We start from the raw sequence: 14,724 nt of genomic DNA on the forward strand, positions 1-14,724 counted from the left end.
TTGAGAGACAAACAATGATCGAAATGGTGGTCAGACATGCTTTCACGCCTAGATGCGCCAAAGAGAAGAACAACACATGTGGGTCTGTGAAAGAGGATATGGGACAACACTTTCGGGGGCTGATCAGATAGGGGATTGCAAGTCAAATTGTGTGGTCAGTTGCCATAGTGGTCACTGAAATGGGTGGCGGGAGCAAAAGTTGTTTGTGCAGAAAGTGATAAAACTGGAAACCGGAAAATGTCACGGTAGTGGAGGAGAGGAAAACTGGTTTGTATCGGAAAAAAAAAACTCACTGGAGGACAGTGAATCCATCTGACAATCACGATATGAATACCATGTTAAATAAGAGGAAAAAAAAGAGACATATACTGAAAATTGTGTGTTTGGGTTGCACTAGGAAGATTGTATTATATAGGAATTATAAAATAAAAAACATTTAATTATAATGGAATATGCTAAGGAATAATATAAACAATATGTTATTCTAGATTTCTCTACATTATATTTACAAATATTAACAAATACCTTGAAAAAATTCTCATTTGTTGTTATGTCTTTTACTGTGATGTTCTGTCAAATACATCTTTTAGATTACACATATCCTTATAGTGAAACGATGATGTCCCGGCTCAAGGGAGAAAATAAGTTAAGACTCATAGACCACCTACAAATAAATTTGGCTTAACTGATTATTCAATCCCTTAACGTAATCCTCTGTTTCAAAGTTGTTATATAAATTTAAAAGGTCTCAATATGGTCTCTCATGTGTTCTGTTGTTAGCTATTTTGGACATCTCCATTAGTTTTTAAATGTTTTACCTTTGATAAAAATGGATAACGGCAGAATACATAAATGATCATATTGAGACTTTCTATAGTTACGATGTAACTTTTGAAACAAAAAAAAAAAAAAAAATCAAGTTAAGGGATCATGTAATCAATTAACCCAATAAAGTTACATGTATCTCTCTTTAAAAGGCACTACCGAGGTTGAAATACAAATAATTTGGATCCAAAACCTTTTCATTTTACCACTAGATCAAACTCATGGGGTTGGTTTGATTATATTTTTAAAATGAGCAATAATATTTATACAATCATTTTATGACAATTTTTGAGACAACCTTATTCTTTTGAGAGAGAGAGAGAGAAAGTTGTGGTAAAGTGATCACACAAACATCATTTATTTTTTAAAATATTGGGTTTCTTTTTTCCTTACACAAAGTTTAGGTGAGTTGGACTCTATGATTCGTGATCGTTGGAACATACCTCAAAACTTAACAAACACTTACAAAGATACTTTTATTTTATCATCATATCGACAATGGAAGTTGAATCCATAAAGTTAAATGTGAGTCAATTCCTTTTAATTTAATATATTAGTTCAAATTGAATTCAAATAATTTTGATTTTATGAATCATAAATGGGTTTTTTCAACCGACCCAAATTATTCTCGGGCTAACAAATCCCTAACAGGCTTTTCACAACACCAAAACCCTAACCCTTCAAAAATCAGAAAACGTCTCTGTTTTCCCCCATTTTGCAGTGATGAGTAAGAGCAATGGCAAAGAAGCTGTGAAACCCAAAGAGGAGGAACAAGATGGCATGTCTGTTCATTCTCCCTGCAAACCTCCTCCTTCCTCCGCTTCATCTCTCAACAAGGTCTCTCTAACTTTCAATTTCAATGTTAATTTCAATTTAAATTTATCTGAATTTTGAATTTATTTTGAATTTGATTTATGATCATGGTGATAGGACATAGACCAGGTTGAATTGGAGCTGAGACTATTGGAAGCTCTTGAAATTTATCCTCCATTGAAACTTCAAGGTGCTTGATTTTTTATTTGTCTTCAATTTAAGAGTTTTTATGTGCATATGAAGTTTATATGAAACTCAATTTTGTCCCAAATAGGTAGCTCAATTTGTAAGCTAAGAAACAAATTAATATAACCTCTAATTAATAGTTGGTTAAAAAATATCTTATACTCAATTTCCTGTGGCAGGCTCTGATCAATTCAGTTTAGTAGTTAAAATCAATAATATATGAAGCACATACACGGACACGACATTGACATGCCGACAATGTTAATAATTTGAGAAAATCACATAACTTAGTGTAAATATCTGTGTCGCTGTCGTGTCGGTGTCTGACACCGGGTCACGTCTAATCCAAGAAGTGTCTGTGCTTCATAGTCAATAATTCATATTATATATGAACTCACTTGATAAATCACTGCTGGTTACAATATCAATCCTTGATTTTTGAACTTTGCTATTTACTCACTTTAGAGGAGTCAAATCAGAATATCTACGTGAATATTTTATATTTTTTGGTTTAGGTTTAACTATGATTTTAGTCATTACAATTACAACTTTTTCTATTTTAATCGCTGTATTTTTTGTTTTTTTTGGGTTTATTCCTTGCAACTTCAAAAACTTTTGCTTTTAGGCCCCGGCATCATACATGGCCCAATATAATCATGCCATGTGGCCCAATAAGGTGACATTAGGGACTAAAAACAATAGGTTTTGAATGTGTAAAAGGTTGAATCCAAACAAAAAAACTTATAGGACCAAAAGCGGAATAATTGCAGGGACTAAAATCATATCTAAACCTTTGATTTATATGTAATTGACACTCAAACCCTATTGGGAAAATGTAGTTAGGCCCATGTCCAAGCTTCAGGCCCTTTTTTATGTTCTGGTTTAAATGACTTCGATACCATTTTAGAGAGTACAGACTAGTGGTGCATTTGGAAGAATTTATTTACAGGTTATATGGGGTTATCTTATGTCACATGCATCTGTGTAAAATGTTTGAGTGAACTTATGAAAATAATTTATGATATGTCTTGAGTTATTTTTAGCTTATATCGATAAGCTCCTTGAAATAGCTTAGGAAATATCTTACAACTTATCTGAAAACAATTTAATCATATTTCATCTTTGATTATAGAAATATTTCATAAATAAGTTCTTATATACTAAGCATTTATTCATTGTACGCTAGATTGATTTGTTTATTCAAACACACCTTAAGCAAAGTGTTATTTGGCTACAGTTTGGAGGTTAGGTAACAAACAATATGAAATCATCAATTACTTGTCTTTATTGGTTGAAAAGCTTTTGTCCACTTTCACATATGAACCTGTCAAGTGAAGAGTAAGCATTTGTTGAGGCTACACTACAAGAACAATAATGAATTGAGCCTCGTTGATTGAACTTATTTTCATACCTGAACCTGTGTCACATGTGATCGGTGCTTGTTTCGTTTTTATTTGATGCTGTTTATTTGAGTAGTTGTGTTAAGACAGAGGATCACTTTTTTCTTTTGAATCTTTCCTTTGTTAGATAGTTTAAGACTAGTAATACTCATAAGAGATCACGATTCTTCATATATTTATTTTTTCTCGGGTTTGAGATTCATCCATTTTTATGCTTACAATTAATATTCATTTCATGAAGGAGTACATCGTCACTTTGTCCTTTATGGTCTGATGGAATATTTAAAGAGGAGGTTTGTTCTTCTTTCCACTTTTAAGTCTGTTTGATTATAAAGATCATGATGTGCCTGATATCTATATTCTGATATATGATCTTACAACTATATATGTTTCATTCAGTTTTGACAGACACTTCACTGCTGACGAGGTCCTTGAATTGCTGGGACGGTTCTACAACATAGAAATGCTGGTATGCTATCAACAAGTTTCGATTCTTCTCATTCACATAACATGTTAGTTTGTCCTTTATGTTTTAACATAGTGCGTTTGAATTGTTTATCATTCTACCTCAGAAATCAGACGACGATGAGATCGATGTGCTTAATAATGAAGAAGATTTCAGCTTGCCTCAAAGTTTCTTTTCCAAGGACGAATCCTGAGCTACAAATTTTGTAAAGATGGTTATTATTATATCCCGTCATCGTCTTCTCCCCTAATTTTGGGTTGGATTATGTTTCGATGGTGGTTCTTCATCGATTCTGTTAACTTATTGTGGTTCCGATAATTCTGTCCTCAGAATAATAATCTCAGTTTGGGCTGCTTAATAATGTATTTGACTGCAATGATTTGGGTATAATAAAGCATTTAAACTTTAGGGTATATATATTATCTCATCACTTTTCATTAAATAATACGGTTTTCTTTTTTATTTTTGGAGTTTCAACATCCTCTCTTTTCCTGTTAATTCCCCAAAATGCCTTAAGTAGCATTTGGTGCAGAAGCATTTGACCATTGATATAGACCTAAATAATAAATGGTCATCTTTATTTTATGTAATCTAGTTCGTTGTTTTTGTCTCTGAACTAAGATAAATTAATAAATCCATCTTTCTTTCATCAACTCTTTCAATTGATTATTTGTGTTGATGATATGATCATGGAGGCTAAAAGGACAAGAGAATAGAAATTATCTAAAAGAAATAAAATAACTTTTTTCATTCATTTTGCTTTTCCAAATTGAGACATACAATGTTTACAATTTTTTTTTTTTGAAAAAGGTCCCTGGCCCTACTTCATGTCTGACTTGACATGGTATTTGCCACGTGGCAGACTGGCAGTCCACGTAATTAAAAAAAATTAAAAATAAAATTCTGAAAATTAATTTTTTTATTTTAAAAAATCTGAAAATAAATTTAAAAATCATAAAATATTTTTGAAAAAAATCTTTGAAAATTAAAATTTTCGAAAACTTAATTTTTTGACATAAAAACCATTAAAATTAAAATTTGAAAAAAAAATGTGAAACTTAATGAGAATTATATTTTCAAAAGTTATAAATTTAAAATTTTTGAAAATAAATTATAATTTAAAAAAAAATTCTAATTTCTTGTTCTTTTACGAAAATTTTAATTTTAAAAAAGAATTACTTTTTTTTCAGAAATTTCTGAATATATATTATTTTGCAAAAAAAAAAAGTTTATTTTGAAAATTATACAAAAAAAAAAAATCAGAAAATTATTTTAATATTTTAAAATTTATTTTTAAATTGTTTTTAATTTTAAAAACAATTTTCAGAATTTTAATTATTTTTAAATTTTTTAATATTATGTGACACGCCACGTGGCAAAAGTTACACAGTCAGCAACTGCCATGTGGCAAAAACCATGCCAAATCAGCTGAATAGTGGGGCCAGGGACCTTTTTCAAACAATTTTTTTTTTTCCTGAGATGTATTTCAAAGTTATTTTTTTACAGGGACAAAAATCAAAACTGAACCAAATTACAGGAACGATTATCATATTTAAGCCTAAGATAAATAATAAACCACACAATAATAATGCCATCAAACAAGATCCCCTTCTACAATAAACTAGAAGATTCATTATTCTAACATCCATGATTCTATCGGTCGATTACAAAATTACCGGTCGTTCCGGTGAATTTGGTTGTTCAACCATAGCTCTTAAACCTAAAGTACAAGTCTTACAAATTTAGTCATTTCAACTGCTCTGGTGTTTTTGCCTAAATTTGAATGGTCACCAAGTAAATTCTAAATAACCCCTAAAAAAAGTAAATTCTAAATAAAGATACTGAAATCACTATATCACAGGTATTATTATTTAATAAAACAATGATTACAAGGGACACCATCACCCTTTGATAATTTGGATTCTTGACCTTGACGTTTTGTGACGAAAAGAAAATTATGTCATTTCACTTTCAATAGCGTGAACAATACAAATAAAAATGTGAGCATAAACTTGAATACAAGTCTTGTGTATAATTGTTTTTGTTTGAGTGAGTTGTTATTATTAGCCTGCTTTTTAGAGAACTATTATTAATTATTGATCCACCACGAAATTTTATTGTGGAAATGGTTAAAACAATACACTATTGTCTTGAAATCCAATTAAAAGATTAACAGAAATGATTTATGAACAACTCATGTGATAACCAACAACATACTTTCATATATGCATATGATTTTATTTTTGTTTTTTTTGTTTTTTATATCTTTTGATTGACCTCGATTTCCACGCACATCGACTTGAAGAGAGAATAATATACGTTGTCGTAAAAGTTGTCCCAATTAAGTCTTACAATTAACTATTGTTAAGACCAAGAGGCAAATCTAACTTTGATTCCATATTCTTTTAACGTTTTTTCATTAATGTGTGTCAAAGTAAGATTTCCTCATTTTCCAATTGCATTTCGAGGGTTCGACCATGAAAAGTAGAAATGCATATGGTTATGCATCATTCCAATTGCATTTCGAGGGTTTAACAATGAAAAGTAGAAATGAATATGGTTATGCATCATTCATAAAAACTAAAAATTGAAGACCAACTAAAATCATGATAACTAGTATTGTCAATATTCCATACACTCTTAAAACAAACTCTAAGGTTATGTTTTTAAAAATGAATTAAGTGCGATCATTTATCATGTTCTTTCAAAAATTAAAAAATATATATATCAAAACATATAACCCTTCAAAGCTCTCCACTACAAAGCCTAAATTGATGAAAAGTTGCTAATATATATATTTTTAATTTGTAGACGAAATGACAAACATCACATAAAATTTGCAAACACAACTAAGATGCCCCAAATTCAAACCAGAAAGAAGATGTGCATCCTAACAATATCGTCATTGCAGTTACGATAAGAATATTGGTACCATTTCCTATAAAATCTATATGTAAATCAACACGAGTTACCATTATATGAAATCCAATTACAACTAATGAAAAACCAGTTACCAAAATATGCATAAAAACTTGAAAACTACTGTCCATCTTCTACTTTCTATTAAAAGTTCCTTCATCAAAAAGAGATTATGTTTGAAAAAAAATGAAGAAAACATGCAAGTAGTACGTAACACAATATAGTACAACGTCGTGTACTGTGCTCTCGAACTAGTAAAAATTGTATAACCTTTCTAACGACTCTTTGTACTAATACGTTAACTACTTTCTACAAGGATATCTCATCATTTATTCAGGCATTCAAGGACAAGGATTCTTCAAGCAACAAACATCTAGCTTTAATTATATATAAAGGGCCAAGAATTTTTTAATAAGGTTACGACACTTGCCTAACATGTTCATATACGATTGTAACCATTACCATAATTTTTTAAGATGGAAATTCACGTAGATACATACAAAGTCTAACCTGTTCATATACTAATGTAATTATCTACATACTTGTTTATAGTATATACCATGTCTAGAAACAGTCAGAAAAATTCAGAAGAGATGCACTCTAAGTGTAGTGTGATTCAAATGTGTTTACTACTCCTAAAGTATGTGTAAACACAATAGTTTTGTACACAACTTGTTTTTGTAAATCTCTAGATTGAGATTAGGAAGTCCTCTAGGTTTAGGTAAGGAAATCTAGGATTAGATTGTCTTAGTATTGTTATTGTAATCAAAATTTGATTATAGTGGAAAAATCCCTTGTAAATTTAAGGGGACTGGACGTAATCTATGGTTGTGGGGTGGAGTAGGATAAATATTTTGTGTTGTTTCCTATCCTTTATCTCTTTTATTTCCGCTGCTATCTATTTTCTAGTATCTACAAAGAGAATTGAAATGCGACCAACACAATTCAAACCTCTCTTTCTTGTGTTTTTCTCACCTTCAGACTTAACCACGACAATGCGAAAAAGGTGGTCAAAGTTGAGTATCGATTTTCATCGATTAGCTTAGATGGACGTGTTTGGTTCACTAACATGAAACTTCAAAATGACGATCATGCCATAATCATGTTCTCTATATCTGGTTAGTATAGTTCCAAGGGATCAATCAACCTAGATCTTACCTTTGTTATATCTATTCATGTTATTTAGGCAAGTTTCATTCACCCTAGTACATACAAAGAAATTAGGACATGCATGGTTGATCCTGAGGAAGAAATTTGTTTGGCTCATCCATGATCTTGTTTGTGTTTAATTGATGTTTTTATTTTTGTTGTTGGTGGTGTAGTTGAATTATATTGTTGTTGTTTTTTTTTAGTTGAACTATGTTATTGTAGAATTTTATTTAGTGGAAGGAGTGTTAGTCAATTTCTTGGTTTATATTTTCTCATTGAGTTTGGATTCTAGAATCTGAAATCACAATAACACGCATAGAATTCAAATAGGGTAATTTTAAAGGAAAAAAAATGTAGGGCGTGTAAGAGGCATACAAGGGGGAGCAAAAATGAGTAAGAAAAAAAACAACTTTTACTTATGCAAATAAAGATTAAATATATTAATATCATCATATTATTTAAATAAAAACAAACAATCTTTTTTTTTGAAGAAAAAAACAAACAATCTTTAATTTAAAGATTTGGTAAATCATAATATAAGGTCCTAACATCATTCACCATCTTCATATATGTTGTGCTAAAAAAAATGTTTATCTTTAAATTTTTTTGGGTTATTTATCTTCTAATCCTTCAACTTTTGTTAGCAAATTCTTATTTCACAAAGAACCTTGTGCCAACTTTGTATGTTTTTGGTGATTCAACTGTAGATGTTGGAAACAATAACAATTTGAATACAGCTGCTAAGGCTAATGTGTTTCCATATGGCATAGATTTTAATAATTGTTCTACATTAAAACTTTTGCAGGTTCAGTAATGGAAAAACTTTTGCAGATATTATTGGTAAGTTTGATAGCTAGGTTCACAATTTAATCTTGCTTCATCTAGCACAACATTAAAACTTCATACAAAATATGCTAGAACCTTTAGTAAGGTATAAAATTTCCTTCCTCCTAAAAAAATATTCAACCTTTTAAAGGAAGATGATTGCTTATCATTCTAAATGTTCTTGTCTTCAATTCATTATTTTATGACCATACACACTTCTTCTTCTTCTAAGACCAAATAATTATCATGCCGATTTTAAGGTTTTTGGTATGTTGGACGAGTTAATAAAGTTGTATCCTTTTAATTATTTCCTTAAAAAATATTTTCAATAACATTAATCAAATGGTGGTAAAGGACAATGTATAATAGTATCAGAAATGATGTTTATAGTGATAATATTCTTCACGAATTATCTCGACACGTTTAAAAGGTAACTCTTAATTAAAAATTTTGGTGCCTCTTTTTTTCCTCTTTTTTTTTGTAACCATTGCAATTAGCTTTTCTTGAAACAATTGCTGTGAATTTTCTCGTGATGTTTAGCATCACTCTAATAGTATATGCAGTGCTCAGAGTTTAAACTTTAAACACCCTATTTATTTATTTAAAGGTGAATTTCTAGCTACTAATCACTTAAAAAAAACTAATAACAATAGAATGTTGGGCCTAAAATATGGTGTCAATCTCCTAATTGTAATTGAATGACTAGGGACTAAATTAATGATTTTATTATAGAGACATATCTCCTAAAAATAGAAAATAGAGACATATAATGGGGCATAGTATAATAATAGACATAGAATGGGGGATATGCCGGCGGCAAACACGGCCACACTTTTAAAAATATTGAAAATGTTACATGGAGACAACAGTCACTTTTGCTAAAAAAATCCACATGTTCTTTTTTATCCCGCTAACCGATGCCTTCGAACACTGGTGAAACATACCATAAAAGAGAATTATTACCATAAAAAAAACTATTTTTAACTTTATATAAATTAATTATACAATTTCAATGCTTTAACCACTATATAATTTCCTTTTTCATATCCTTAACGAGTGTCCCAGAGACATCGGTTAACATTTTCCTTTTTTTATTTTTGACAAATAAAAAGTTTCACATGTTTTTGTAAACAAAGCTATGTTACCCACATTTATGCTGATTAGATTATTTACGTCATGCAACATGCCTCTCTTGTCAACTTTTGACTTCATGCCTAAAAAATATATTTTATTATGTTAATTACTCGTTTAAATCGATATTTAAAGAAATTATAAATTCCTCCAAATGTTAGGAAACAAATTAGAATATAGATAAATTAAGAGAAATGATACTTGTACAACCATTTTGTGATAACCTTTAAACAACTTTCTCTCTCATATTCACATTATATTCTGACTCTCTCTCTTACTTTTTCTCTCTCTATTGTTTTTGACCAATCAAAAGAGAGAAAAGAAAGGTTGTCAAAAATGTTGTACTAAATAGTTGTTCAAATATCAGTGCTCATAAATTAAATAGTTTTTTTTTTGGTAGTGTAAATAGTTTGACTCATGTGCTTTGTGAGTTTTAATTAAATACAAATTGTTCAAGATATTTCAAGTTTAAATACGGTTACAATAATTTTTGATTATACTTTAATCATTTTTCGACTGACTTCCAAATTACCAAAGAATCTTCTCTTAAGAAGATGTTCAAATAAAAACAAAAATAATTTCCTCCGAAAAGAGACTATAGATGCACCATGTATTGTAACATTAAACAAATCTAAAATGAATACAAATTATTTCTTATAGGATTTTTGTTTTTCTCAATAATTTATACTATATTTTTTAGAGGGAAACTTGCCAACTATATTAAACTACATTATTATTAGTGTCATTCTTTACCAACCTTGGTTTTAACGTTCAATTTTGTTTCCAAAATAAACAATCAGAACTTCATTCTATTTTTCATTGGAAAGTTCATTATTGTAGCTTTGAAAATGTCTTGTGTAACAAACCCAGTTCTCATATCAGTTCAAAGACCTCAAATATCTTCAGTTTTTCTGTTACCAAAAAGAGTTTCAAGTTCAACTAGTTATGGATTGTTGAAGTCTAGAACACTTCAACATGAGTCTATAAATTCAAGCTTGGTGTTCTCTCCATTGGTGAAGAAGGCCTTTGGAGTAAATCAAAGAAGGTTTCCAGTTGTTACAGCCTTAGCAGCAGATGCTGATGATAGTGAAATTGAAATCTCTAATGGGTTAGAGTTCCACACTTCATATTTGACTTTTTCTTAGCTTTTGTTATAGAAATATTTTATATATAAGCACTTGTACGATAAGCGTTTATCCTATAAGTACTTAATTAAGATATGTATCCAACTATAAAGCACGAATACACGGATACCAAACACGACACTGACACATCGACATCGCTGATAATTTGAGAAAATCACATAATTCAGTGTAATTTTGATTTTAAACCTTGTGTTTAACTTTTTCTGATATTTCCCTTTCTTAATTCTTTTGCTTATTGATGTCCAATTACAGGTCTGTCCAATCCTCAAAGAGTTTTGGTGAGAAATTTCCTGCATTGGTTACTGGTTTCTTTTTCTTTATGTGGTAAGCATTCATCCTTTTTATATGATCATGAGAAATCTGAGACAAGGATTAGTACTTATATAAACACTAAAGAAGAGTGAAAAGAGAATCGGAATGCCAAATGAGGAACATTAAAATAATGAAATCATCATTTATACATTTATATTGCACATGCTAGATTGTTGCAGAGGGGTAACCTTGGCGCAACTGGTAAAGTTGTTGTCATATGACTAAAAGATCACGGACCCTGCATATGCGGGAGCTCTAGTGCACCAGGTTGCCCTTATGCTAGATTGTTGCAAACCTGCAATATGTTTTCTGAAATTGTCCTACTTCTATGCAGGTACTTCTTAAATGTGATTTTCAACATACTCAACAAGAAAGTCTACAATTATTTTCCATATCCATAGTATGTTTTCCTCAATGATTAACTTCATAATTAGGCCAAGATAACTCTAAATTTGTAGCTTTTTATTTATTGGTTCCTTCACATAACATTATGCTAATATTTTTCAAATTATTTTCAGCTTTGTTTCTGTTGTACATCTCCTTGTGGGGGTGGTATATTGCCTTTTTAGCTGGGGTTTAGGCCTACCAAAACGTGCAGTGAGTTATACTTCCTGTGTATTATTATCTTTAAATCAATGTTTTGAAAACCGGACATGAGATCAAACAAGTGAGACTTTCGGATAAGGATCAATTGGTCAAAGCAGTTGAATCACGGTTGAACTCGATGAGTAATAAACTGGTTGAACCGCAGTTCAGTCCGGTTTTAAGGGACTAAGAACCGACCAAGGTTAAATCAGCTGGCAGACTGATCAATTCGTGGTTCAATCAGCTGGCTGGTTCCTAATCCAGACTGGTCCGGTTCTTAGTCTCAACTCTGAAGGCATAGTATAAATTTCAGTAACATGTTTATTCCTCTTGTTAGCCAATGAATAAGGAGCTCTTGTTACTATTGACTCCAGTGGCATTTTGTCATGCCCTTGGTCATGTCATGTCCAATGTATCATTTGCTGCTGTTGCTGTATCGTTTACGCATACCATAAAAGGTATTAAACACTTCTTGCACTGTTTTTATTTACACACCCATGTTCTTGTTGTTAACATTGAAGTTAGTCAACATCTTTTCTCTGTCTGGTTGCATTCCTCTGTCTTAGGATAAACTAGTTATTGGAAATTCAAGTGCGGGAATAGATTAAAACTATATTCGGTCCGGTTGAAATAGAGGGGAGGGATTTAGCATGGTTTAGAGTGAATGAGGTGAAAAATAGACTTATCCAAACACAATCATATTATTTATAAAAGAAGTTCCACACTTGAGTGTTAGCGGCCAACACTCGAGGGGATTTAGTCCCACATCAGATAGATAGGATTCTTGAGAAGAATTTATAAAGAGGAGACACTCCTCACCGTACAAGCCGGTTTTGTAGGGTTGAGTTAGGTCTTGATATTCGTGACATTGAGTATTTGAGAAAACATACTCTAATCATGAAATTCTCATTGACTTGAGTATTTAATATATAATTTTTATCACTCTTTGTAGCTTTGGAGCCATTTTTCAATGCTTCAGCTTCCCAGTTTGTCTTAGGCCAACATATTCCACTGTCTCTGTGGCTATCCTTGACTCCTGTGGTTTTAGGTAAGCTTTTATCCTTTCTTATTTCTTTCTGGTTGATTCAAATAAGAGCTTACTTATCTTATCATACTAATATGATTTTCACTCTAGGTGTATCAATGGCATCACTAACTGAACTGTCTTTCAATTGGACTGGTTTCATTAGTGCAATGATTTCAAATATAGCTTTTACATACAGAAGTCTATATTCTAAGAAAGCAATGGTAACATCTTTTACCACATTGTTACTTTTGCTCATAAGTTTTTTGGATTTGAATGTTATATACCATTTTCACACAATCCAAATTATTTAAAATTTTACAGACTGGAATGGACAGTACAAATGTATATGCGTATATTTCAGTAATTGCGCTCGCCTTTTGTATTCCCCCGGCAATTCTTGTAAGTTCATTCGCTACCAAAACCAGTGAAAGGTTAATTTTAGGGTTAAATGTTTTTAGTCCTTATTAACAAATGAGATCTTTAAGTCCCTAGATTTAGTCACTATAAAAGCAAAATAGAGACTAAACTTGTAATTTTACTATTGATTTTTCTTCAGTTTGTGACTGATTTGGTTTTGGATGCTTCTTAGATTGAAGGACCCCAACTGATGGAATTTGGATTTAGAAATGCTATTTCAAAAGTTGGACTGACAAAGTTTCTGTCTGATCTTTTCTGGATTGGAATGTTTTACCATCTTTACAATCAGGTATCCTGGTGATTTAGTTAAGACTTGCGAATTTGTTTCTATGTTCGACACTTTTCTTCTTTGCAAACTGAAATTTTTGTAAAAATAATGAAAACTTTAACAACTTTTTGATGTTATAATTGCAGCTTGCTACTAATACTTTGGAACGTGTTGCACCACTAACACATGCAGTTGGAAATGTGTTGAAGAGAGTTTTTGTCATTGGATTCTCTATAGTTGTGTTTGGTAATTCATTTTATTTTTTATCAATTGAAAATACAATCCATCATATTCTTTTTCTAACTTTGATTTTGTTATACTATACTCTTCTATTCTATTTGTTCTTGAGGTGTTTGATCAGTGTTTAAGAGTTTTAAATTGTAATATCAAGAAAGAGAGTTCAAGTCAGCTCGCGAAAACGATATAAAATTGTCATCAGTGTCACTTTAATAAATAATAACTCTCCGATTATATTCTAAAATTTTGGTAACATTTGTAGGCAACAAGATATCGACACAAACTGGCATTGGTACTGCTATTGCAATTGCAGGAGTTGCCATATATTCAGTGATTAAAGCAAACATCGAAGAGCAAAAACGGGTAAACTTTGATAAAAAATCCTACAATATTTTCTTTATTTATTTCTCTTATGTTTCTTGTCATCTTGATGCAACACTAATATCTTCATTCCATTTCAGAAAGCTGCTGCAGCCCTTGCATCTTAATGGATGCTCTTTCCTTTATCAGCAATATTGGATCAAGTTGGCATAAATTTATGAGAAGAATTTGGAGAATCCAATATTTAGAAACATTTTTCATTGTTTGTTACATGAATAGTGAAAGCTTCTAGAAGTAGAAAAATTGTTTTGCTTCATTTTGTTCATGATATTCCACTACCTGTGGATTTTAGTTTATGGTATCTACAGAACTTCAGTGCAGAGTTTAACCAAAAAATTTTTGCCAAAATTTTTTCCCACTTATAACATGCTCGGTTCATTCAGAAGCTGATTTTACACAAACCTCGAGAAATTTGCATTTGCAGCGGTTAGCAGCAAGTATATAAAGAAACATACTAACAAACTAATGAAAATAATAACAATTTCATAAGACATTAAAATTAACTTTGTTGGTTTGATCCATGTGGCTGTGATGAGGTGCTGACGTTTCTTTGACATGGAAAGATGTTTCTTGGCGAATACGAAATCATCTGAGATTAGAGCATTCCACGACTTGCAAACGCAGCGGATTTGTTGGAG

The 14,724-nt window shown here is 31.0% G+C and overlaps 2 protein-coding genes across 2 annotated transcripts; both read left to right on the forward strand.

The window, feature by feature from the left end:
* The first annotated feature begins 1,441 nt into the window (after positions 1 to 1,441).
* On the forward strand, positions 1,442 to 4,105 carry LOC11414020 (uncharacterized). Its single transcript, XM_003614005.4, has 5 exons — positions 1,442 to 1,662; positions 1,756 to 1,828; positions 3,466 to 3,517; positions 3,624 to 3,693; positions 3,797 to 4,105. Exons 1-5 carry the CDS (start codon positions 1,549 to 1,551, stop codon positions 3,881 to 3,883), a joined length of 396 nt encoding a protein of 131 aa, XP_003614053.1. The 5' UTR covers positions 1,442 to 1,548; the 3' UTR covers positions 3,884 to 4,105.
* A 6,333-nt stretch (positions 4,106 to 10,438) lies between these two features.
* LOC11414021 (triose phosphate/phosphate translocator, chloroplastic) lies at positions 10,439 to 14,444 on the forward strand. Its single transcript, XM_003614007.4, has 12 exons — positions 10,439 to 10,822; positions 11,112 to 11,183; positions 11,506 to 11,571; positions 11,690 to 11,768; positions 12,094 to 12,214; positions 12,709 to 12,804; positions 12,892 to 13,004; positions 13,105 to 13,182; positions 13,373 to 13,489; positions 13,615 to 13,714; positions 13,968 to 14,068; positions 14,167 to 14,444. Exons 1-12 carry the CDS (start codon positions 10,563 to 10,565, stop codon positions 14,191 to 14,193), a joined length of 1,230 nt encoding a protein of 409 aa, XP_003614055.2. The 5' UTR covers positions 10,439 to 10,562; the 3' UTR covers positions 14,194 to 14,444.
* The last annotated feature ends 280 nt before the right edge of the window (positions 14,445 to 14,724 follow it).

This window comes from Medicago truncatula, chromosome 5 (genome assembly GCF_003473485.1).
Source record: "Medicago truncatula cultivar Jemalong A17 chromosome 5, MtrunA17r5.0-ANR, whole genome shotgun sequence".
Taxonomy (NCBI): domain Eukaryota; kingdom Viridiplantae; phylum Streptophyta; class Magnoliopsida; order Fabales; family Fabaceae; genus Medicago; species Medicago truncatula.

What these genes read in the sequence shown, in the direction of transcription:
- LOC11414020 (XM_003614005.4), top strand. Translation starts at nt 1,549, where the DNA reads ATGAGTAAGAGCAATGGCAAAGAAGCTGTGAAACCCAAAGAGGAGGAA. An exon ending in CCGCTTCATCTCTCAACAAG is followed by an intron (nt 1,663 to 1,755) that starts GTCTCTCTAACT and finishes TCATGGTGATAG; the next exon opens with GACATAGACCAGGTTGAATT. An exon ending in ATGGAATATTTAAAGAGGAG is followed by an intron (nt 3,518 to 3,623) that starts GTTTGTTCTTCT and finishes TGTTTCATTCAG; the next exon opens with TTTTGACAGACACTTCACTG.
- LOC11414021 (XM_003614007.4), top strand. Translation starts at nt 10,563, where the DNA reads ATGTCTTGTGTAACAAACCCAGTTCTCATATCAGTTCAAAGACCTCAA. An exon ending in GAAATTGAAATCTCTAATGG is followed by an intron (nt 10,823 to 11,111) that starts GTTAGAGTTCCA and finishes GTCCAATTACAG; the next exon opens with GTCTGTCCAATCCTCAAAGA. An exon ending in AATTATTTTCCATATCCATA is followed by an intron (nt 11,572 to 11,689) that starts GTATGTTTTCCT and finishes AATTATTTTCAG; the next exon opens with CTTTGTTTCTGTTGTACATC.